This window comes from Nycticebus coucang, chromosome 6 (assembly GCF_027406575.1).
Source record: "Nycticebus coucang isolate mNycCou1 chromosome 6, mNycCou1.pri, whole genome shotgun sequence".
In the NCBI taxonomy this organism is placed as follows: Eukaryota; Metazoa; Chordata; class Mammalia; order Primates; family Lorisidae; genus Nycticebus; species Nycticebus coucang.
Window position 1 is genome coordinate 66,634,272 of NC_069785.1, and position 22,519 is coordinate 66,656,790.

A 22,519-nucleotide genomic window follows, 5' to 3' on the forward strand; every position below is an offset into this window, starting at 1 on the left:
ACCTCTTGAAGCAAAGTGAGCTCATCAAATAGATGCTCAGGAGAGCAGGGAAATGGGCAGGGCACAGCCATGCGAAGTGACTCTGGAAGAAAGAAGAATGAAGGTCTTGGCTGGCTGCTCAGTGACTCACACCTGCAGGTGAAAACATCTTCTGGCTTGTACTTAGGCTATCTGGAAGCTCAGGAGACCTCTTAGGGCACAGTAACACAATAAATACCTTGCCTGCTTCAGAGAACAAGACACATGGATATCCTATATATTCTCAAAGGGTTTACAAGAAAGGTTATCCATATCATAGTTGGCAGTAGTTACTGACTCATGATGTCTATCCCTACCTGATGTCTCCTTAGAGTTTTAGAACTGAATTTGGGATGGGTAAAAAAGGGAAAGACATGGTAGAAATGATGATTATGCAGCAGAATCAGCAGTTATTTCACCTTCCACCCCAGATTCTAAGACTTTAAACACAGACATGCACAGAGCACCACAGGGCTGGTGGTATGGGCAGGGCAAGACATACACATGCAAGAGAAGCAGGAAAGGGCATGGGGGTTAGTAACCTCCTCACTCTCTTGGTGTAATGTCCTTTCCTGCCTAATCTCTTTCACAGGTGCAGATTATTTTTCTTGCCTGACTTGTTTAGTCTTTCTGAATCCAAAATCATTGAGATTGAACAAATGGCCATGAAACACTGTTCCAGTACTGCATACCCTGTTGTGAGCCCACAACCAACAATTAAATGCTGTTCAGCGTGGCCCAATGGTTTAACAGAAGAATTTTCTCTATATACAACAGGGAGCAAGAAGCTCCACAGCCCCAAAAGCTCATGGCTATTACCCGTTGCAGCCCTGATAACATGATTCCTTTAGTTCACTGTTATCTTTTGCCCTATGTGGACTAGAAAAATATCACTATCTTCTCCCAAATCACAGCTAACGAAGGGCAGCAGTAGCCTTAAGGTACCATGCAAAAAATAAAATGGTCAAAGGAAGAAAGCTGTGGATACGAGCATGAAGAACCCAGTCTAAGATGAGCAGCACGTAGAGAGGAAGAGACAGAAAGATTTTCAACTCATGACTTAAGAGCCCCCTTGAAAGATGAACGTACTTAGCTTCCTCCACTACCTCCACCTCGGCATGAGCTGTGATCGGTGCATTGGAGTGGGCTCCCGTGGGGTCATCAACATTCAGCTCTCCATTGGTTGAGCTAACCACCTGAAACAGAAAGACAGAGTATGACAGGCACCATGGCAACCAGAGCCTCCTGACAGCACCGCAGAGGGTCAGGGTCACTAAGGGAAATCTAGTCTCTAACTTAGTACTAGCCAGGCAGTGTCTGGAATATTTGTTTTCCTGGGTTAAAGGACCAACTGTACTAATTTAGGGAAGGTTCCCAGACCCATGTCATATAAGAACACTAAATGAAATGATATAATGATATAGTAATAACGACTTCCATAGTAAGTACCAACTTTGTGTTAGGCACTCTGCTAAATTGTGTGTGAGTGTGTGTAAATTTAACCTTTACAAAAATCCTATAAAATAAGGTGGAAAGGTCCATAAAAGATGAAAATGCTAAGAAATGACTTAACCAAGGTATAGAGTTAGGGTCTGTAGACATCTACAAGGGAAGCTTGTTCTAAATATACATATTGTAAAAATATGTAAAAATGTATGCAATACTTTATTAAATTAAAAATAACTGCACAGCTGACTTCTAAAGGTAAAACTACTTTGTTCCTTTTAATATGAGTAAATTCTATTCCTCTCAGTTTATTATGCTATAGTTTGTTTTAAAATGTAACTGTACTTGGATTAAAAAAAAAATTCTAGAAAGGAAACCAATGGTGGGCACCAGAAACTATAAACAATCACTTTCCTTCAAAAATTTCTTCATCACTTTGACCATTGGTCTGAAGTTATTCAAATAACAAAACTGCCACCTCTTCGGTGAGAGGGAAGATGAAACACTCTCCCTTGGAAAACCAGTCTTATTTCATCAACCTTTATTTCAGGTTCATTGTCATCCCACTTCTCACTGATGGTCCCCGAAATGTAAGTGAAGGCTCTCACTCCTGCCATCTGGTTTATGTGGAACCGATCGGGCTTCTCTTGCTTGTGTAGCTGCTTCTGCCACCTGGTTTCATTTCCAGCACACGATTCCTGTTTATGTGGGTGCTGGGAAGTGGGAAAAGGGACCCCGTTGCTGGACAAACCACTCTGCTGTTAAAGACCTTGGCTGAAACATGGGAGAGAACCACAAGATAGGATAAATGGTTCAGATGTAATATGCCCTTGAGTAAGTAATTTCATCTATTTGAGACTATTTCTTACAGAAGAATGAGAGAATTATATAAGAAAATGTATGAGGCAGTGTATAGGCAGTACCTGGTACATAATAAAGGAGGTGGCATAGCATAGAAAATAAGAATTGGGCTTTAAAGTTAGTAAGCCTTGGGTTTGAAAATCAAGCTTCATCAGTTACTTGCTATGGGCCCTTGGACAAGACGCACAGAAACTGCTTAGCTAGGGTGGCACCTGTGGCTCAAGGAGCAGGGCGCTGGCCCCATATACTGGGGGTGGCGGGTTCAAGCCTGGCCCCAACCAAAACTGCAAAAAAAAGAAAAAAAAGAAAAGAAACTGCTTAGCTCAGTGCCATGGTACATGGTAATGGCTCAATAAGTGTTCATGTTACTGTTATTCTCTCTCCATTACATGTTTATTCGTTTTTTGGGGGGGTGGGGTGGGGGGAAACAGTGTCTTAAGCTGTTGCCCTGGGTAGAGTGTCATGGCATCATCATGGTTCACAGCAATCTCCAACTCCTAGGCTCAAGAGATCTTGCCTCAGTTTTTCTATTTTTAGTAGAGATGAGGTCTTGTTCTTGCTCAGGCTGGTCTTGAACTCGTGAGCTCAAGCAATCCACCTGCCTCAGCCTCTCAGATTGTTAGGATTAAAGGTGTGAGCCATCACCTCCAGCCATAAATGTTTATTCTTTTCTTTTTTTTTTTTTGAGACAGAGTCTCATTATGTCACCCTCGGTAGAGTGCTGTGGCATCACAGCTCACAGAAACCTCAAACCCTTGGGCTTAAGCAGTTCTCTTGCCTCAGCCTCCCAAGTAACTAGGACTTGCCCACCACAAACGTAGCTATTTTTTATTGCAGTTGCCATTGTTATTTAGCTGGCCCGGGCCAGGTTCAAACTTTGGTGTATGTGGCTGGCACCATAACCAATGTGCTATAGGCGCTGAGTGGATACATGTTTATTCTTATCTGCCTGGGGTCTTCACCAGCATTTAATCTAAAAAAGTTTCCTGAATAGTCATAAAGAGGGAGGTAGGAGTTAGGAGTAAATGTTTAATACAGGGCAGACAGGGTGAATACTATTTAGTAATCTATATCCACCATTATCTCTAACTAGAAATAATTGTTGCACTATTGCTAACACATGCTTTTAAAAAATTAAAATAATGCTGTATGTTTGGTGAAAAAAATGTGTAACATTAAATTTATACCTGCCAAAAGGATACCCAAATTTCTCCTAGGGATCAAATTCAGCATCTTAATGAGACAACCTGACCTTATCTCCTGACACAATATAATAAACAGTATTCTTGTCAAAATAAATAGTATTCTCATTGAAAAATTAAAGTTTTATCTGAATCTAATCATGATAAACAGGTTAGACAAATCCAAAATGTGAGATAGTCTATAGAACAATTAGGCTGGACTCTTCAAAAAGGTCTTTCCTTTTTTTTTTTTGGATTTAATTTAATTTATTTATTTATTATTTTTTGTGTGTGGCTTTTGGCTGGGGCTGGGTTTGAACCTGCCACCTCCGGCATATGGGACCGGTGCCCTTCCCCTTTGAGCCACAGGCGCCACCCAAAAAAGGTCTTTCCTTAAAAGAAAAAGACCTTTCCTAAAAGACCTTTTCCTTAAAGATTAAAAAAAAAAAAAAAAACTGGGGAAGGCTCAGCACCCCTAGCATAGTGGTTACAGTGCCAACCACATATGCCGAGGGTGGTGGGTTTGAACCTCACCCAGGCCAGTTAAACAACAATAAAAACTGCAACAAAAAACAGGGCAGTGCCCGTAGCACAGTGGTAATGGTGGTTACGTGCCAACCACATGCACTGAGGGTGGCAGGTTCGAACCTGGCCTGGGCCAGCTGAACATCAATGACAACTGCAACAAAAAAATAGTGGGGCATTGTGGCAGGCGCCTGTAGTCCCAGCTACTTGGGAGGCTGAGGCAAGAGAATTGCTTAAGCCCAAGAGCTGGAGGTTGCTGTGAGCTGTGACACCACGGAACTCTACCGAGGGTGACAAAGTGGGACTCTGTCTCTTAAAATAAATAAATAAATAAATAAATTAATTAATTAATAAAATAAAATAAAATAAAAGTAGTAACAGGGGTGGCACCTGTGGCTCAGTGGGTAAGGCACTGGCCCCATATAAGGAAGGTTGCGGGTTTAAACCTGGCTTAGGCCAGCTAAAACAGCAATGACAATTGCAACAACAACAACAAAAACAAATAAAACAAAATAAAAGTAGAAACAGGCTTGGCGCCTGTAGCTCAAGCGGCTAGGGTGCCAGCGACATACACGGAGGCTGGCGGGTTCAAGTCTGGCCCAGGGCTGCTAAATAACAATGACAGCTGTAACCAAAAAATAGCTGGGTGTTGTGACGGGCACCTGTAGTCCCAGCTACTTGGGAGGCTGAGGCAAGAGAATCGCTTAAGCCCAAGAGTTTGAGGTTGCTGTGAGTTGTGATGCCATAGCACTCTATGGAGGGCAACATAGAGAGACTCTGTCTCAAAAAAAAAAGTAGAAACATTATCTGGATGTTGTGGTGGGTGCCTGTAGTCCTAGAGACTCCAGAGTCTGAGGCAAGAGGATCTTTTGAGCCCAGGGAGTTTGAGGTTGCTGTGAGCTATGATGCTACGACATCCTACCCACAGGAACAGAGTGAGACTCTGTCACAAAACAAAACAAAACAAGGGATTCAAAGAGACTAAGAAATTGGCCAGGCTCACACCTATAATCATAGCACTCTGGGAAGCTGAGCTGGGAGGATGGCTTGAGGTCAGAACTTCGAGACCAGCCTGAGCAGCAATATAACCAGATCCTGTCTCTACAAAAAATGGAAAAATTAGCTGGGCTTGGTGGTATGTGCCCGCAGTCCTAACTACTAGAGACACAAAGGCAAGAGGATCACTTGACCTGAGAAGTTTAAGGTTGCAATGGGCTACGATGATGCCAATGTACTCTAGCCTAGGCAACAAAGAAGAGACCTGCCAACCTGGCCCCCTACAAAACCACAGACTAAAAAATGAAAAGAGATTGAAGAGGCATAATAATCAGCACAATGTATGAACACTGATTAGATCTTGGACACAATAATACTGAGGACAACTGGAATTAGGCGAAATGTGATATAGACTGCATATTAGTTATTATGAAATTAATTTTCTCAGATATCACAATGGTGGTGTTACTTTGTAGATGCACGATGAAGTATTTTGGGATAAGTGATGTTTGCAACTTTCATATGGTTTGGCAAACACACACACACACACACACAATTAAATCAAGTACAGCAATATCTTAATCCCCTAATCTCAGTCAAGGATATACAGTGGTTCATTGCATTTCCTTCCCAACTTTTCTGCAGATTAGAGAATCACAGTTCCTCACTCTAAAGCTATCCTGTTAATTTCCTCATGTTTTACATTTGCTTCTTCTGGATTTATTTTGGCTGTACACTAATGATAGATAATACCGGTAAGTTCATTCTGTGAACTCAAAGACTACTACTCAAAAACTACACTAAGTTTCTTGAATAAGTCAAGAAAAGATATTAAATTAAATGTTTTGACATCACAATTGAGAATTACCTGGTGACTTTGGGTCATGCTGCCTGTTTACAGCGTTTCACATCTCTCGTATTTTCTAATTTCTGCTTGCTATGAATTGCCACATGGGCCTATAAGCAATGTCCTTGGGCAATCTAAGGAAGAAGAGGTTATCCTCATTTTACAGATTAGACATCTTGTCTGTATCAGTGAGCATCTGGTCTCAAATGAATCAAGCACAAATGAGAACCCTGCCACCAGTTCTCTACCTATAAACTTAACTGTACCTAAAACATGCCTGGGACTTTTAATAGCTACATATCTGGGCCTTTACAGCATCCACGTAATTATTTCAGGCTGGACGTATGGTATGTCAAACCACTGACCTGTTGCCTGGATGTGCAATAAAATAAACACTAGTGTAAGTGACAGAAGATCTGGACTCCAGGCCTACCTCTACCATCAACACTTGTAAGCCCTACTTTCTAAATCTGTAAGATAGAGCCAATAACTTTCATCCTATCTACCTCACAATTATGGGAATTAAATACAATGATGTCTAGGAAAGTGATCTGAAAAATGTAAAGAACCTCATGAATGTAATGAATTATTGACATTTTAAACAATATCACTTTTTCTACTGAATTTTTTTTTTTTGTAGAGACAGAGTCTCACTTTATCGCTCTTGGTAGAGTGTCATGGCATCATAGCTCACAGCAACCTCCCACTCCTGGGCTTAGGTGATTCTCTTGCCTCAGCCTCCCCAGTAGCTGGGACTACAGGTGCCCACCACAATGCCCGGCTATTTTTTGTTGCAGTTTGGCTGGGGCTGGGTTTGAACCTACCACTCTCAGTATACGGGGTCAGCACCCTACTCACTGAGCCACGGGTGCCACCCCTCTACTGAATTTTTAATATAATATAAAAATAATAAGCTTTATTACAAAATATTTTATTTACATAATCAAAATATTGACATTTATTTTGGTTTAATTACTATTAAAATTAATCTCACATTCCTCTAGCTGTATTACACAAGACCAAAGTAATTAATATCTTACAGATAACTATGAGAAAGACTAAAGTGAAATACTATTTAGACCAGCTTCTGGTGAGGCTGAGGCAGAAGGATTGCTTGAGCCCAAGAGATCAAGGTTACTGTGAGCAAGGATGAACCTCTAGGCTGGGGGGACAGAGCGAGACTCTGTCTCAAAGAAAATTAAATTGCTGGGTGTAGCGGCTCATACCTGTAATCCTAGCTCTCTGGGAGGTGGAGATGGGTAGATTGCCTGAGTTCAAATGTTCAAGACCAGCCAGAGCCAGACCCCATCTCTAAAAGTAGCTGGGCGTTGTGGTGGGCACCTGTAGTCCCAACTACTCTGGAGGCTGAGGCAAGAGTTGAGCCTAAGAGTTTGAGATTGCTGTGAGCTGTGACGCCACAGCACTCTACTAAGGGCAAGAAAGTGTTAAAATATGTTTATTCTTTATTCATACAAGATTGCCAGTTGGGTTGAGTACAGAATTCTAGGCTTGACATAACTTTCCCTCAGACTGCTGTTCAGAAATTTGAAGCTAAACTAATTCCTGATCCTCTTTTGCATGTGAGTATCTTATATTTCTGGAAGTCTGAAGGATCTTCTCTTTCTCCTCAGTGTTCTGAAATTTCACAATAATGTACGTTGGTGTGCTCTATCAGCCATTGTGTTGGGTATTCAGTGGACTCTTCTGATCTGGAAATAAATCTCTGAATATTGGGAAATTATTATTATTTTTTTTTTTGTAGAGACAGAGTCTCACTTTATGGCCCTCCGTAGAGTGCCGTGGCCTCACCCAGCTCACAGCAACCTCCAACTCCTGGGCCCAAGCGATTCTCTTGCCTCAGCCTCCCGAGTAGCTGGGACTACAGGCGCCTGCCACAACGCCCGGCTATTTTATTTTGGTTGCAGTTTGGCCGGGGCTGGGTTTGAACCCGCCACCTTCGGTATATGGGGCCGGCGCCCTACCGACTGAGCTACAGGCGCCGCCCTTGGGAAATTATTTTGCTAATGATTTCCTCTCTTCTACTTTTTCTGGAAATCCTATTTCTTAGCAATTGGACCTCCTGGACTTTCCCCAAATCTTCTTACATTGTTTTCTCCTACTTTCCTCTGTCTCTTTGCTCTACTTTTCTTTCTTGAGACAGAGTTTTGCTCTGTTGTATGGGCTACAGTGCAGTGGTGTCCTCATAACTCATTGTAAACTCAAGTTCCTGGGCTCTAGTGATCCTTCTGCCTCAGTCTCCCAACAGGTGTGCATCACTAAGCCTGACTAAGTTTTCTATTTTTTGTAGAGATGGGGTCTCAGTATGTTACTCAGGCTGGTCTGAAAGTCCTGGCCTCAAACAATCCTCAGCCTCCCAAAGTGCTAGAATTACAAATGTGAGGAACTGTACACGACCATTCTTGGCTTTACTTTCCTCAAACTTTATTCCAAATTAACGTTTATTTATTTATTTTTGAGACAGAGTCTCACTATGTCGCCCTCAATAGAGTGCCAAGGTGTCATAGCTAACAGCAACCTCAAACTCTTGGGCTTAAGTAATTCTCTTGCCTCAGCCTCCCAAGTAGCTGGGACTACAGGCACCCGCCACGATACTCAGCTATTTTTTTCTTCAGTCGTCATTGTCATTTAGTAGGCCCAGGCCGGGTTTGAACCCGGCAGCCACAGTGTATGTGACCAGGGCCCTAACCACTGACCTATGGGAACTGAGCCAAATGAACTTTTAGATTTTTGTTTAGTATGTTTTTAATATCCAAGATCTCTCCTTACTGTTTTTATTTATTTATTTTTTGTGTGTGAGACTGAGTTTCACTTTGTCACCCTTGGTAGAGGGCATCGTAGCTCACAGCAACCTCAAACTCCAGGGTTCAAGTGATTCTCTTGCCTCAGCCTCCCAAGTAGCTAGGACTACAGGTGCCCACCACAACACCCAGCTATTTTTAGAGATGAGGTCTTGCTCTGGGTCAGGCTGGTCTTGAAGCTGCAAGCTCAGGCAATCCACCCACCTTGGCCTTCTAAGTGCTGGGATTACAGGCATGACGCCACTGCCCCCAGCCCTTATTGCTTTTAGAATGTTGCTTTTTTAAAAATATTGAAATTGTGTTCTTTGATCTCTGTCTTAATAAAGGCTTTCCTTAGAAATCTGATAACCCTCAATAATTCATATTTTTTAATTTTAAGGCCTAAGTCATTCTACCTTTCCTATTTGATGTCTACTCATACTTAAAAGTGGGGGATTAGGCTGGGCGTGGTGGCTCATGCCTGTAATCCCAGCACTCTGGGAGGCCGAAGTGGGTGGATTGCCTGAGCTTATGAGTTCAAGAGTCAGAGCCAGTCTGAGCCAGAGCAAGACCTTGTTTCTAAAAATAGCCTGGCGTTGTGATGGACGCCTGTAGTCCCAGCTACTTTGGAGGCTGAGGCAAGAGAATTGTTTAAGCCCAACAGTTAAGGTTGCTGTGAGCTGTGATGCCATAGCACTCTAACGAAGGTGACAAAGTGAGACTCTGTTTCAAAAAAAAAAAAAAAGTTTAGAATAAAAAGTGAGGCTTACACCTGTAATCCTAGTACTCTGGGAGGCTGAGGCGGGTAGATTGCTTACCTGAGCAAGACCTTGTTTCTCCTAAAAATAGATAAAATTAGCTAGGTGTTGTGGAGGTGCTTGTAGTCCCAGCTACTTAGGAAGCTAAGGCAAGAGGATCACTTGGGCCCAAGAGTTTGAGGTTGCTGTGAGCTATCACACTAGAGCACAGAGTAGGAATCTGTCTCAAAAATAAAAAGAAAAAAAAAAAACAAGTAGGGGACTGTATAATTCATTGGCACTGTGAAAACACAGGTGGGTATTGTTAACTATGGGCTATACTGTAGGATTATCTGGCTGGGCCATTTCACTGGGGAAATCCTGCTGTCAATAACTGTAAGTGTTTTCAGCTCTTCAGATTTTCAAAAACATGCTCTTTCAGTCTTTTGTCTGAAAGGTACAGACCTGGCTATCAGCATTCTTAAGTACTAAATGGGAAAAACAAACAGTATACATACATTAAATTACTCTCCCTCTTTTCAGTACAGTACCCTGCCCACAACTGTACCACATGTCCCCTAGTCCAGAGATGCTCGGTGTTGCCCTATCCAGAGAAAGACATCTTTGGTCTTTTCTGGAGATAAGAGAGCATCTAGGGATCTATGGTTTCTTATATAAACTTTCAACCAATCTTCCTTGTTCCTCTGCCCCTCCTTTACTTATAGAAAGCTAATTCCTGAGCCTTTTCAGAATTCCCCAATGTAAACAGGTTTAATTGTTAGCATATTTCCTTCTACTGGCTCAGGACTTAGTTTTCTTGGAACTCCAAAGTCATTTAATACCTCTAACAGCTCCAAACATTTTGTTGCTGTTGCCTTCTCTTCTGTTTTCTCCATCCTTATATAAACTCATGCCTTATTAATAATTTCTTTACTATTCTTATAGTGTTGTTTCAGGAGGAGTGAAAGTAGACATGTGTTTTTAATCTACCATTTTTACCTAGATGTTCCTATGAAGTTTATATAGGGCCAAAGCTGTCTCTTAACTTCCTATGAATAACAAAATCTTTTAATAAATCACTCCTTATAAAAGCATATCGTAGACAATCAAGCCTATCAAGATGTGTTTTTACATGCTAAAAGCCTCCCTGCATCATCATCTTTTTTTTTTTTAAGACAGAGTCTTACTATGTTGCCCTCGGTAGAGTATCATACTGTCACAGCTCACAGTAACCTCAAACTCTCTCAGGCGTAAGCGATTCTCTTGCCTCAGCCTCCTAAGTACCTGGGACTAAAGGCACCCATCACAATGCCTAGCTAGTTTTTGGTTGTAGTTGTCATTGTTGTTTGGCAGGCTCTGGGCTGGGTTCGAACCTGCCAACTCTGGTGTACGTGGCTGGCGCTCTAGCTGCCGAGCTATAGGCACCTAGCCATGCATGTTAATAAGAATTTATGTTTGGTAGCTCTGGGTTCACTTGTATATCCCACTTGTATATCCCAATTGGTTATTTACCAGTATGAGAAAAATATTTAAGATTATTAAAAGAGTCATATATAAGACAAGTTAAGAAGAAATACAAGATACTCTTATTCCTAAACAGAGAAACGAGATTTAAGAGAGTCCAAATGAATCAGAAATAACTTTTTGGCTTGGCAACTCCTGTAATCTCACCACCATGAGAGGCTAAGGTGGGAGGATTGCTTAAGGCCAGGAATTTAAGACCAACCTGGTGTGGCTGGGCATCGTGGCTTATGCCTATAATTCTAGCACTGCAGGAAACCGAGGCAGATGACCTTGGAGTTTAAGACCAGCCCAAGCAAAAAGTGAGACTCCTATCTCTACTAAAACTAGAAAACCTAACCAGGCATTGTGGTAGACACCTGTAATCCTAGCTACTCAGGAGGCTGAAGTAAGAGGATCGCTTAAACCCAGGAGTTTGAGGTTGCTGTGAGCTATGATGCCATGGCACTCTACCCAGAGTGACAGAGTTCTGTCTCAAAAAAATAAAAAATAAAAAATAAATAAATAAATAAAGACCAGCCAGGTCAAATAGTGAGTCCCTGTCTATACATTAAAAAAAAAAAAAAAAAAAAAAAAAAATTAGCGAGGTATGGTGGTATGTGCCTCTAATCCCAGCTACTCTGAGGCTAAAGCGGGAGGTTTAGAAGATATACTTGAGCCAGGAATTTGAAAATACAGTGAAATATAATCTTGCCATTGCACTCTAGCCTAGGCAACAGAGCAAGACCCTGTCTCTCAACAACAGCAACAACAATTTAAAACTACTCTCATTTTAGGGAGAAAAAAAGGGAAATAGCCCAATTCCCTGGGTATGCATACTCAGAAACAGCTCACTTAGACCAATTAATATTCTCAGCTTGTCATGTACTAAGGCATATATCATTACTGAATAAGCTATATATGCAGTCCTTTATTTAAAAAATACTTACTTTGTATGTTTCAGTATGGTCCATATCTTTATAATTTACAGACTTGTTAACTAACATACTTCTACTTTGATGATATTTTTAAGGTTTATCATAAATAGATCATGTAGTCAGACTAGGTTAATCAGAAATCTGCATCAGAAATCATATAGCTGTTTCTTGGCTTGGTGCCTGTAGCTCAGTGGCTAGGAGGCCAGCCACATATACCAGAGCTGTGGGTTCAAATCCAGCCTGGTCCTGCCAAACAACAATGACAACTACAACCAAAAACTAGGTGGGCGTTGTGGTGGGCACCTATAGTCCTAGCTACTTGGGAGGCTGAGGCAAGAGAATTGCATAAGCCCAAGAATTTGAGGTTGCTGTGAGCTGTGAGGCCAGGGCACTCTACCCAGGGCGATAGCTTGAGGCTCTGTCTCAAAAACAGAAAAAAAGGAAAGGCTCCCTGTAGCTCAAGCGGCTAAGGTGCCAGCCACACACACCAGAGCTGGCGGGTTCAAATCCAGCCTGGGCCTGCCAAACAACAATGACAACTACAACCAAAAAATAGCTGGGTGTTGTGGCGGGCACAACAGCTGGGTAGTCCCAGCTGCTTGGGAGGCTGAGGCAAGAGAATCGCTTAAGCCCAGGAGTTGGAGGTTGCTATGAGCTGTGATGCCACAGCACTCCACCCAGGGCAACCCAGAGCTTGAGGCTCTGTCTCAAAAAAAAGAAAAAAAGAAATCATAGAGATGTTCTTAATCAAGGAAAACAATAAGCAACGTTCTCAACAAATGACTCTCAACCCAAGTCCACTTAGGCAGAAAATTAATACATAGACAATTCAGTTAACAATAGAAGTAGCTCACCCCGGCTATAAATTTCCATTCTAAAGGAACCCAGTCTGCGGCCATACCACCCTGAACGCGCCCGATCTCGTCTAAAGGAACCCAAGTTTCAGAAGCAAGCCAACATTCTACCAGCCAACCTGGGAAGGCCAGAATAAGGCAATAAAGGCAGTAAGTACCTGCACCGATCCCCCATGGCGATCTGCAGCCAAGTGAGACGTTAGGTATGAGGTATTGGTCTGCCGGCTGGGCTGGATTTCCCACTCTCCTCGGCGCTCTGACGATGTGGTCTGCTCAAGGATTAGGAAGCATGAGAGCAAGATATGGAAGGAAAGGTGAAGCAACAGCAAGCAATTACTAAATCATGTACATTAGTGTCCTTGCAGGTTTTCTTTTTATTTTGGATTTTAACAATCGTTGCAAAGCACTGAGAAAAAGTTTACTTGGCTACATTAATTTCAGCCTAATGAGTCAATAACAATCTATAGCATACCATCCTCACCCAGACACAGGAAAAGAACAACGAGCAAAAAGGGAAAAAGAAAAAAATGCCAACTACCAAAAGCTGGAGTCATCTTTCAGTTTCTATATTAGCAAAATTCCAATAGCTAATAAGCAGATCAAACTCAGAATGTTAAGACTGTTGGATAAAGGAATAGTTATACTTACAACAGTCAATTCACTGATTAAAGATCTATCTTAATAAATAGATAGTCAATCTGGGAAATTTCTGCATTAGGAGTCAATTTAGTAAGACTTTTCCTTAAATAGGGAGTCCACTACAGTAAACATTAACCTCCATAAGACTCTGTATTAAGATAAAACAAATAGTGGCTGGAATATGATTCCTTATTTAAAAGAGAAAATGAGGTGTCTCTTCAAAAACAGGTTTACATGTAAAGAAAGTGAAAAGATGAAGGGATAAAAAAGCAAGGCTACATCGTTTGCTTAGTTCTTCTAGCTAACAGCTTCTAGTCTGGAATTAGAAAAAAATTTAATTATTGACATACTACTATGAATTATTTTCTTGTAGAAAGCTAAAGGAAATCCGCTCTCAGCAAAAGGAGGCCCTTCCATTAAAAACCTCTTTGGAGTCTGCTTTTACTTTTGCTATCATATAGGCTTTCTTCATTCCTTCTTTACCTGTTTTTTAGATCTCATACTATTCTGATCTTGCTCATATGTGACTTTTGTTCTGAAGAATCTGTTTAGGTGCCTCTTCCCCTGTGCCAGATGGCTGAGGAGGTGTTAACATCATGATGCTCAGCTGTAACAGTCCTAAGGCTCTACAAAAATGAAAAAGGAGTAGTTGGAGAGGCAGCAACGAGAGATTAGTAAATCATATTTTAATTGCTGCTGATATAAACAGCAGCAGGGGTTGAGATGTAATATTGCTGCTCTGCATGAAAACCAGTAAGGACTCTATAGATCTTAGAAATGTTCACAGCTATAAGCGTTGTATTCTATAAAAAAGGAGGAATGAAGAAGAAAGGGTTTGAAGCCCCTTTCAGTATCTCATTGACTAGAATTGCTTAAACCTCACCCATAAGTTACCAAAAAGGCATTTCACATATAAGCCAGAACCTTGTACGCTAGCTACAACTTATCTTTATTAGCAAAGTATGAAGTCACATGGGTAACAGCACTGTAAAGGATCTTGGTCATATTTTCTCTGACATTCCTCAGGGAATAAGCATAATTATAAAAAGGCAGCTATATTAACTTGCTTGCTATAGAATTTTATAAATGAGGTTTTATAATGCTAGCAGATCAGAGAGAATCAAAGCTACCCAAAATATTTCCCCCATCCAATTATTTCTGCTAGCAGTTAATTCATTTGTTTCATTTCCCCAAATCCAACTGTGATACACATGTACATAACATAATCATACTATTTTATAAACTTATTGACAGTGTCCATATATTCAGAGCTCTTAATCTCCTTTATTCTGACTACTAAAGATCTGTGACTAAATCTATTCTTTTTGCTTTATTTATTTTTCTTTAAATAGACTCCCCTAGAGTGTCACCCCACCTAGAGTGCAATAGAGAGATCATAGTTCATTTAACCCTGAATGCCTAGCCTCATATGATCCTCCTGCCTCAGCCTCTCCAGCAGCTGGGAGTATTGGTGTACTTTAGCACACCCTGGGAATTTTTAAATCTTTTTTTTTTTTTCCCTAAGAGATGGGGTCTCATTATGCTGTGCTGGCTGGTATTGAACTCCTGGACTCAAGTGATCCTTCTACCTTGGGCACCCGAAGTGCTAGGATTACAGGCATGAACTACCTGTGCCTGGCCTAGTCTTCTAATCTTAGAATTATCTATAATTACATCTATTAGTGACAGCCTTTAGGGCCAGTTCTCTCTCTTCTGGAGAAAACTGTTTTATTGTAATATTTAAAGAGAATATTTAAGCTCCTAAACTATTATATACTACCATTAGTTCTCCAAAACTTTAAATAACTAAAAGACTATCTGGACAATTTATAAGTCATTTAGTGTTGTTTTGAATTTTATTATACACACTCAATGTAATTACTTTCTCTCATGAATGCTGTTTTTGCCTTTTTTGGGAGACAGAGTTTCACTCTGTCGCTCTGGTTAGAGTACCGTGGTATCATCACAGCTCACAGCAACTTCAAACTCTTGGGCTTGAGCAATCTTATTGCCTCAGCTTCCTAAGCAGCTGGAACTACAGACATGTACCACCATGCCCAACTAGTTTTTCTATTTTTAGTAGAGACAGGGTCTCACTCTTTGGGCTTGAGCAATCTTCTTGCCTCAGCTTCCTGAGCAGCTGGAACTACAGACATGTACCACCATGCCCGGCTAGTTTTTCTATATTTGGTAGAGACAGGGTCTCACTTTTGCTCAGGCTGGTCTTGAACTCCTGAACATAAGCAATCCACCCACCTTGGCCTACCAGATGCCTAGGATTACAGGTATGAGCCACCATGCCTAGTCTTTGCATTTGTTTTTAAGGAAGATAAAATTGAAAATGGCTAGAAAGGTACGTTCATATACATATATGCATAGGTTTTCAGGTTAAGAATGCCATGGACAGTTGATAAAGTATTATTTCCATTTTTACTGAAACACACATCAGAACTCTGGTTTGATGCTACTGATTCAAGGGGCTGTATACCTGTTTATATTCCTTCTAGCTAAATAAATAATTTGTTGGAGGATGTTTTTCTTTAAGTTTTGGCCCCTGAGGCTCTCCACACATGCCTGCTCTCCTGCTCTGCTGGAGCCACCTCTTCCTGGGTGCATGCCACCAGCATCCCTGCTCACCCTGCCTGGGCATGCCCCTACATCCCAGCCTACTCGGCCTCTGAGGTGCCCCGCCCCACCCCGTGACCAACTGGCCTATCTGGTGCCACTGGCCCAGAATGAAGGGCAGTGAAGAAGACATCAGTAAACAGGCCTCGGAAGCTAGAAGCCCCTGAGATGGCTTCACCCACTTGCTGTGGGTATTCAGCTGGTGCTTATTCTACCTCAGCCAGGCCAGGGTCAAAGCTTCCAGTCACATGTCTGCACTGCTCTTGGGCTTTGCCATGGTGGCCAAGGTAGAGATACAGCTGGAAAACATCATGAATACTCGCCCAGCTTGCTGGTAGTAGCTGAGCACTTCTTTGTACTCTGATCTGCTGCCCCACAATGAAGCCCCAAGAAAGATCCATAATTTCTTTTTTTTGTAGAGACAGAGTTTCACCTTATGGCCCTCGGTAGAGTGCCGTGGCCTCACACAGCTCACAGCAACCTCCAACTCCTGGGCTTAGGCGATTCTCCTGCCTCAGCCTCCCAAGTAGCTGGGACTACAGGCGCCCGCCACAACGCCCGGCTATTCTTTGGTTGCAGTTTGGCCGGGGCCGGGTTTGAACCCGCCACCCTCGGTATATAGGGCCAGCGCCCTACCGACTGAGCCACAGGCGCCACCCAGAAAGATCCACAATTTCAACTCTGTTCACTAGTGACCACACCAGAGACTCCGCTACTATGTGGAGTTGGCCTGGGGCTTTTCCACTGCCTTGGGTGCCTCTCTCTTCCTCACTGAAGTTGTCCTGGTTGGCTGCATCAAGTTTGTGCCCACTGGGGCCCCCTTGAACACACTGGTATCCAGGGTATCTGCATCCCAAGTGCCTGGGACTCTGCCACCGGTGGCTATCTCCTTTAGTCCCACATCCAACCTCCTACTGTCCTCTCCTTCTGTAGCTCTGTTACAGGCGGAGCCATCTGAGGTCTGCCCATCCCAGAAAGTATGCAGCGGTAGTGCAATCAGGTGAGAGGCTGGCAAGCAGCCATGGGCTCCACAGCAATCACTGTACCTGTGGGCCTTGTGTTTATGGCCTATGTCTGGCATTTCTACTGCTCCTTAACAAGACAGACTGTCACCAACAGGAGCTGGAGGAGCTGCAGGCTGTGAGGTTGGTATTAAACTGCTGCAAGCACTGCCTCCCTCTCCAAACTGCACGTGGCCCCAGGGCTTACAGGACTCATTCCTTGTCTTTGGCTCAAGCCACTCCTGAGGCCACTCAGGTAGAAACCAGTTTACTGCCTGCAAGGTCCTTCTTGGGGCAATTCCCACATTCCCAGGAATTTTCCTGTGAGGAAAACTACTCTATGCCTAGGCTGGGAGAAAGTAGATCTTCAATCCAAGGATCACATGGTAGATAGAGGAGTGACAGATACATATTTTTCCCTTTTTTTTTAGACAGAGTCTCACTACATCATCCTTGGTGAAGTACTGTGGAGTCACAGCTCACAATAACCTCAAACTCTTGGGCTTAAACAATTCTCTTGCCTTAGCCTCCCAGGTAGGCGGGACTACGGGTGCCCGCCACAATGCCCAGCTATTTTTTTTTTTTTTGGGGGGTTCCAGTTGTCAGTGTTGTTTAGCTGACCCATGCCAGGCTGGAACCCACCAGCCTCTGTGTATGTGGCTGGTGCCATAACCATTTTTTCCATTACTATGTGGGATGGTCACAAGGTTATATGCCTACAAAAAGAAGTCAACCCTTGCTTTATTTTTATTTATTTATTTTTTTGAGACAGAGCCTCAAGCTGTCACCCTAGGTAGAGTGCTGTAGAATCACAGCTCATAGCAACCTCCAACTCCTGGGCTTAAGTGATTCCCTTGCCTCAGCCTCCCAAGTAGCTGGGACTACAGGCACCGGTCACAACACCTGGCTATTTTTTGGTTGTAGTTGTCATTGTTGTTTGGCAGGCCCGGACTGGATTGAACCCGCCAGCTCTGGTGTATGTGGTTGGCACCTTAGCCATTTGAGCTACAGGCACCAAGCCCCTTGCTTTATTTTTGTAGAATTTATTTCATGGTTGGCATTTAGGAATAAATGTTTCCCTATCCCCAGATTTTGGTGGTTTCCACATTCTATTTTTTTTTTTTTTTTTGAGAGACAGAGTCTCACTTTGTTGCCCTCAAGAGAGTCTGGTGGCATCACAGCTCACAGCAACCTCCAGCTCTTGGGCTTAGGGCAATTCTCTTGCCTCAGCCTCTCAAACAGCTGGGACTACAGGTGCCCGCCACAATGCCCAGCTATTTTTTGCTGCAGTTTGGCTGGGGCCAGGCTTGAACCCACCACCCTCAGTATATGGGGCTGGCGCCCTATTCACTGAGCCACAGGCGCCGTCCTCCCACCCCCCGACTTTTTTTGAGACAGAGTTTTATTATGTCACCCTCGGTAGAGTGCTCTGGTGTCACAGCTCACGGCAACCTCAAACTCTTGCCTCAGCCTCCCAAATAGCTGGGATTACAGGCGCCCACCACAACACTAGGCTATTTTTTTTGTTGTTGTTTGAGCAGGCCCAGGCCAGGTTTTAACCCACCAGCCCCAGTGCATGTGGCCGGCACCCTAACCACTGAGCTACGGGCACCAAGCTGGTTTCCACATTCTTGCCTTAGTTACTATAGAGGGATTTAGGTGTCTCTACCTCTATGCATAAGGTCCAGCTTTTCCTAGGAGGAGCCTCTGTATTCTTTTTCTTTTCTTTTTGAGACAGAGTCTCATTCTGCTGCCCTGGGAAGAGTATTGTGGCATCACAGCTCATAGGAACCTGAAACTCCTAGTTTCAAGTGATTCTTTTGCCTCAGCCTCCCAAGTAGCTGGGACTATAGGCCTGCAACACAACACCCAGCTAGTTTTTATTTCTTCATTTTTAGTAAAGACATGCTCTCGCTCTTGCTCAGGCTGGTCTCTAACTCCTTTGGCCTAGTGATTCACCCACCTCAGCTTTCCAGAGTGCTGGGATTACAGGCATGAGCCACTAGCACCTGGCTTCCTCCCTATTTTTGAGATTCAAGTTCACATCCTACCGTAGCTACACACAGAAGGAATGGTATTTGACCCACTGACCTACCCCTATACTTAGGCACCTATAACTGGTTTCCAAGCTCCTGGGCCACAGCTGGGGATCTTTGCAGACTGAAAGCCCCTGTGCCCAGCTTGACTCCTAGTAAGTGTTGGGTAAAGAGGTTTTAGGGAAGAAAATCCAGTCCTCAGCCCTTGGAATACAGAGCTCTCTGACACTGAATTTTTTATGCACTTTGTTTTATATAATAAATTGTGTTTCACAGGAAAAAAAAGATTTTTGTTTAAATGAAAACAGCAAGACATTTTTCAAAGGCCTGAAGGTCACATTCCACCTCCATCCTCAAAGCAACAACCTATTTATTCTTTTAATATTTTTTTTTCTTGAAACAGTGTCTCACTTTGTCACCCTCAATAGAGTGATGTGGTGTCACAGATCACAGCAACTTCAAACTCTTGGGCTCAAGCAATTCTCTTGCCTCAGCCTTCCATGTAGCTGGGACTACTGGTGCCCACCACAATGCCTGACTACTTTTTTGGTTGGAGTTGTCATTATTTAGCAGGCCAGGGTTGGGCACAAACCTGCCAGCCTCAGTGTATATGGCTGGTGCCCTACTCACTGAGCTATCCATGTTGAGCCTCTACGAAACTCTTCACTCTTAGAGATCACTCATGCACACACATCTCACTAAATGGTTTTCAAGATCTATGAGTAGAAAAGTCATTCAGCAAAGTCAGTTTCTCTGCATTATTTTATCCATTTCACTTTATGGCTTCAAAATCCCTTAAAAGTTGCTTCTATAAAAAATATTTTGGGGGCGGCGCCTGTGGCTCAGTGAGTAGGGCGCCGGTCCCATATGCTGGAGGTGGCGGGTTCAAACCCAGCCCCGGCCAAAAACCACAAAAAAAAAAAAAAAAAAAAAATATTTTGGGCTTGGCGCCCATGGCTCAGTGGTTAGGGTGTCAGACACATACACTATTGGTGGTAAACAACGACAACTGCAATAAAAACAATAAAAATAGCCAGGTGGTGTGGTGGGCGCCTGTAGTCCCAGCTTCTTAGGAGGCTGAGGCAAGAGAATCCATTAAGCCCCAGAGTTTGAGGTTGCTATGAGCTGTGATGCCATAGCACTCTACTGAAGGCAACAAAGTGAGACGCTGTCTTGAAAAAAAATTTTGGTTTCTCACATCAATCTTCTCAGTCTCATTAACTGTTACTAACTATAATTAACAAAAATAGAGACTAATACTAAAAGGTTAGTAGAGAATGTAGTTACTTTTGTCTTTTTTTTTGGGGGGGGGAACAGAGTCTTAAGCTGTCGCGCTGGGTAGAGTGCCATGGCCTCACAACAACCTCAAACTCTTGGGCTTAAGTGATTCTCTTGCCTCAGCCTCCCAAGTAGCTGGGACTACAGTGCCTGTCACAATGCCCAGCTATGTTTTTGTTGTTGTTGCAGTTGTCATTGTTGTTTTAGTTGGCCCAGGCCGGTTCAAACCCGTCAGCCTGGGTGTACATGGCTGGAGCCCTACCCACTGAGCTATGGGGCACTGCCAAGAATGTAGTTATTCTTTTTTTTTTTTTTTTTTATGTCTCAGTTCAGGAGGTAATGTTTAATGGCTTTCCATCAAGGTTGGATCTCCATTTGGTGCAAACATACAGATATTTAATAAAAGACTTTACTATAGAAACAAAAGAAAAATAAAGGCCAATATCTGGAGCAGTCAACAAGCTAGTCCATGAGTCTGGAGGCCAGATTTTTGGATCTGTGTTAAAGCATCTTTACTACATCTTTACTACAAGTCAAACAGTAGTACTCTGAGAGATTTTCCTGGTTTGAAGTTTAAGAGTCACAAAGGTTGTCTATACAGAAGTCATTCTAGGAATTTCTTGAGAATATATTTGTTAAATCAACTATCTTCAGATTACAGAGCCTCAGAGAAACACAGTTTTCATTTTTAGTGATCCCAAGTCAGAAGAGTAGGAGAAAATTTGGAAATAATAATTTGGAGATTTGAAGTTAGATCAAATAATTTCCAGGGAGAGATAAAGGTAAATCTTTTAATTCTGTTTTTTAAAAAGGTATACTTTATCAAATTGGTACAAAATATACATAGATTATTAAAAATTCTCTTATATCTATAATCCCAGCTGCTCAGGAGGCTGAGGCTGGAAGATTGCATGAACCCAGGAGTTTAAGGTTGCAGTGAGCTATTTTGATGCCTCTACACTCCAGTCTGAGTAACAGAGCAAGACCTATGAACTGTTTTGGTGTCTTTGGACTTGGCACTCAGTTGAACTGCCTTGGAGAGCCTGAGCGGGAGTGCGGAGAACTTTGGCCATTGTCTAGGGCCCCAGTCTGAGCCACTGAGCCAGACGGAGCTAATAGGGTTTGGCTGGGCCGCAGGGAGCCATTGTGAGTCAGAATGTAGTTATTCTTATCACACTTCCAAGACTAAAATTTCTTTTTCTTATTTGATATGGTAGGAATAAGAGGAAAGAAGAAAGAATGGGGCAGAAAAAATGGTCAAGGAAGTATCTTAAGAATTTTGACAGGGATAAAATGAAAAAAAAAAAAAAAAGAAAAAGAAAAAAAGAACTAGCAAGCTTTTATTGAAATGTATACTTTAAGCTTGGTGCCTATAGCTCAGCGGCTAGGACGCCAGCCCATGCACCAGGGCTAGCGGATTCGAATCCAGCCTGGGACGGCTAAACAACAACAGCAACAACAACAACAAAAAATAGCTGGGCACAATGTTGTGGCAGGTGCCTGTAGTCCCAGGAGGCTGAGACAACAGAATCACTTAAGCCCATGAGTTGAGGTTGCTGTGATCTGTGACGCCACAGCACTCTACTGAGGGCAACATAGTGAAGACTCTGTCTCAAAAAAAAAAAAAAGAAATGTATACTTTAATAAAACTAATACTTTCTTCTTTAATGTCATGAAATAGAAACAATTTTCCTAGGTAAACTCCTGTGCCACAAGGAGTTATTCGTTGCAATCTGTCACCTGTGCAAATGGTGACTTCCTGTATTCTACAAACTTGATCAATACAGGGGAAGTTTAAAAACCATTGACAACAACATGAAAGGGATTATTCTCAGGTTCAATACTATGCAGGCTCATAGAGATAGAAGTTATCAATTCTGTGAAGGTCTTAGAAAAATCACAGGAACCATCGTAGAAGTTTGTAACTCTCGGGCTGGGCACAGTGGTTCATGCCTGTAATCTTAGCACTCTGGGAGGCTGAGGAGGGTGGATTGCCTGAGCTCACAGATTGGAGACCAGCCTGAGCCAGAGTGAGACTCCATCTCTAAAAACAGCCGAGCATTGTGGTGGGTACCTGTAGTCCGAGCTACTTGGGAGGCTGAGACAAGAGAGTCACTTGAGCCCAAGAGTTTGAGGTTGCTGTGAGCTCTGATGCCATGGCACTCTACCAAGGGCAACAAAGTGAGACTGTCTCAAAAAAAAAAAGTTTGTAACTCTCTATTCCAACTCTACCCTATCT

At 42.7% G+C, this 22,519-nt stretch overlaps 1 protein-coding gene across 3 annotated transcripts in view; it reads right to left on the bottom strand.

Annotated features, from left to right (window-relative positions):
• The window catches only part of CSNK1G1 (casein kinase 1 gamma 1), a 224,844-nt gene that overhangs the window by 15,565 nt on the left and 186,760 nt on the right, over positions 1-22,519 (bottom strand). Inside the window, exons 11-12 of one of the 3 annotated variants that reach the window (XM_053595048.1) lie at positions 12,860-12,970; positions 1,108-1,214 (exon numbers count right to left, since the gene is read on the bottom strand). In XM_053595048.1, coding sequence (XP_053451023.1) covers positions 1,108-1,214; positions 12,860-12,970 — 218 coding nt within the window. Of the gene's footprint in view, positions 1-1,107; positions 1,215-12,859; positions 12,971-13,823; positions 13,967-22,519 lie in introns of those variants that run through there. The other 2 variants (XR_008380748.1, XM_053595049.1) reach the window with 2 other exon arrangements.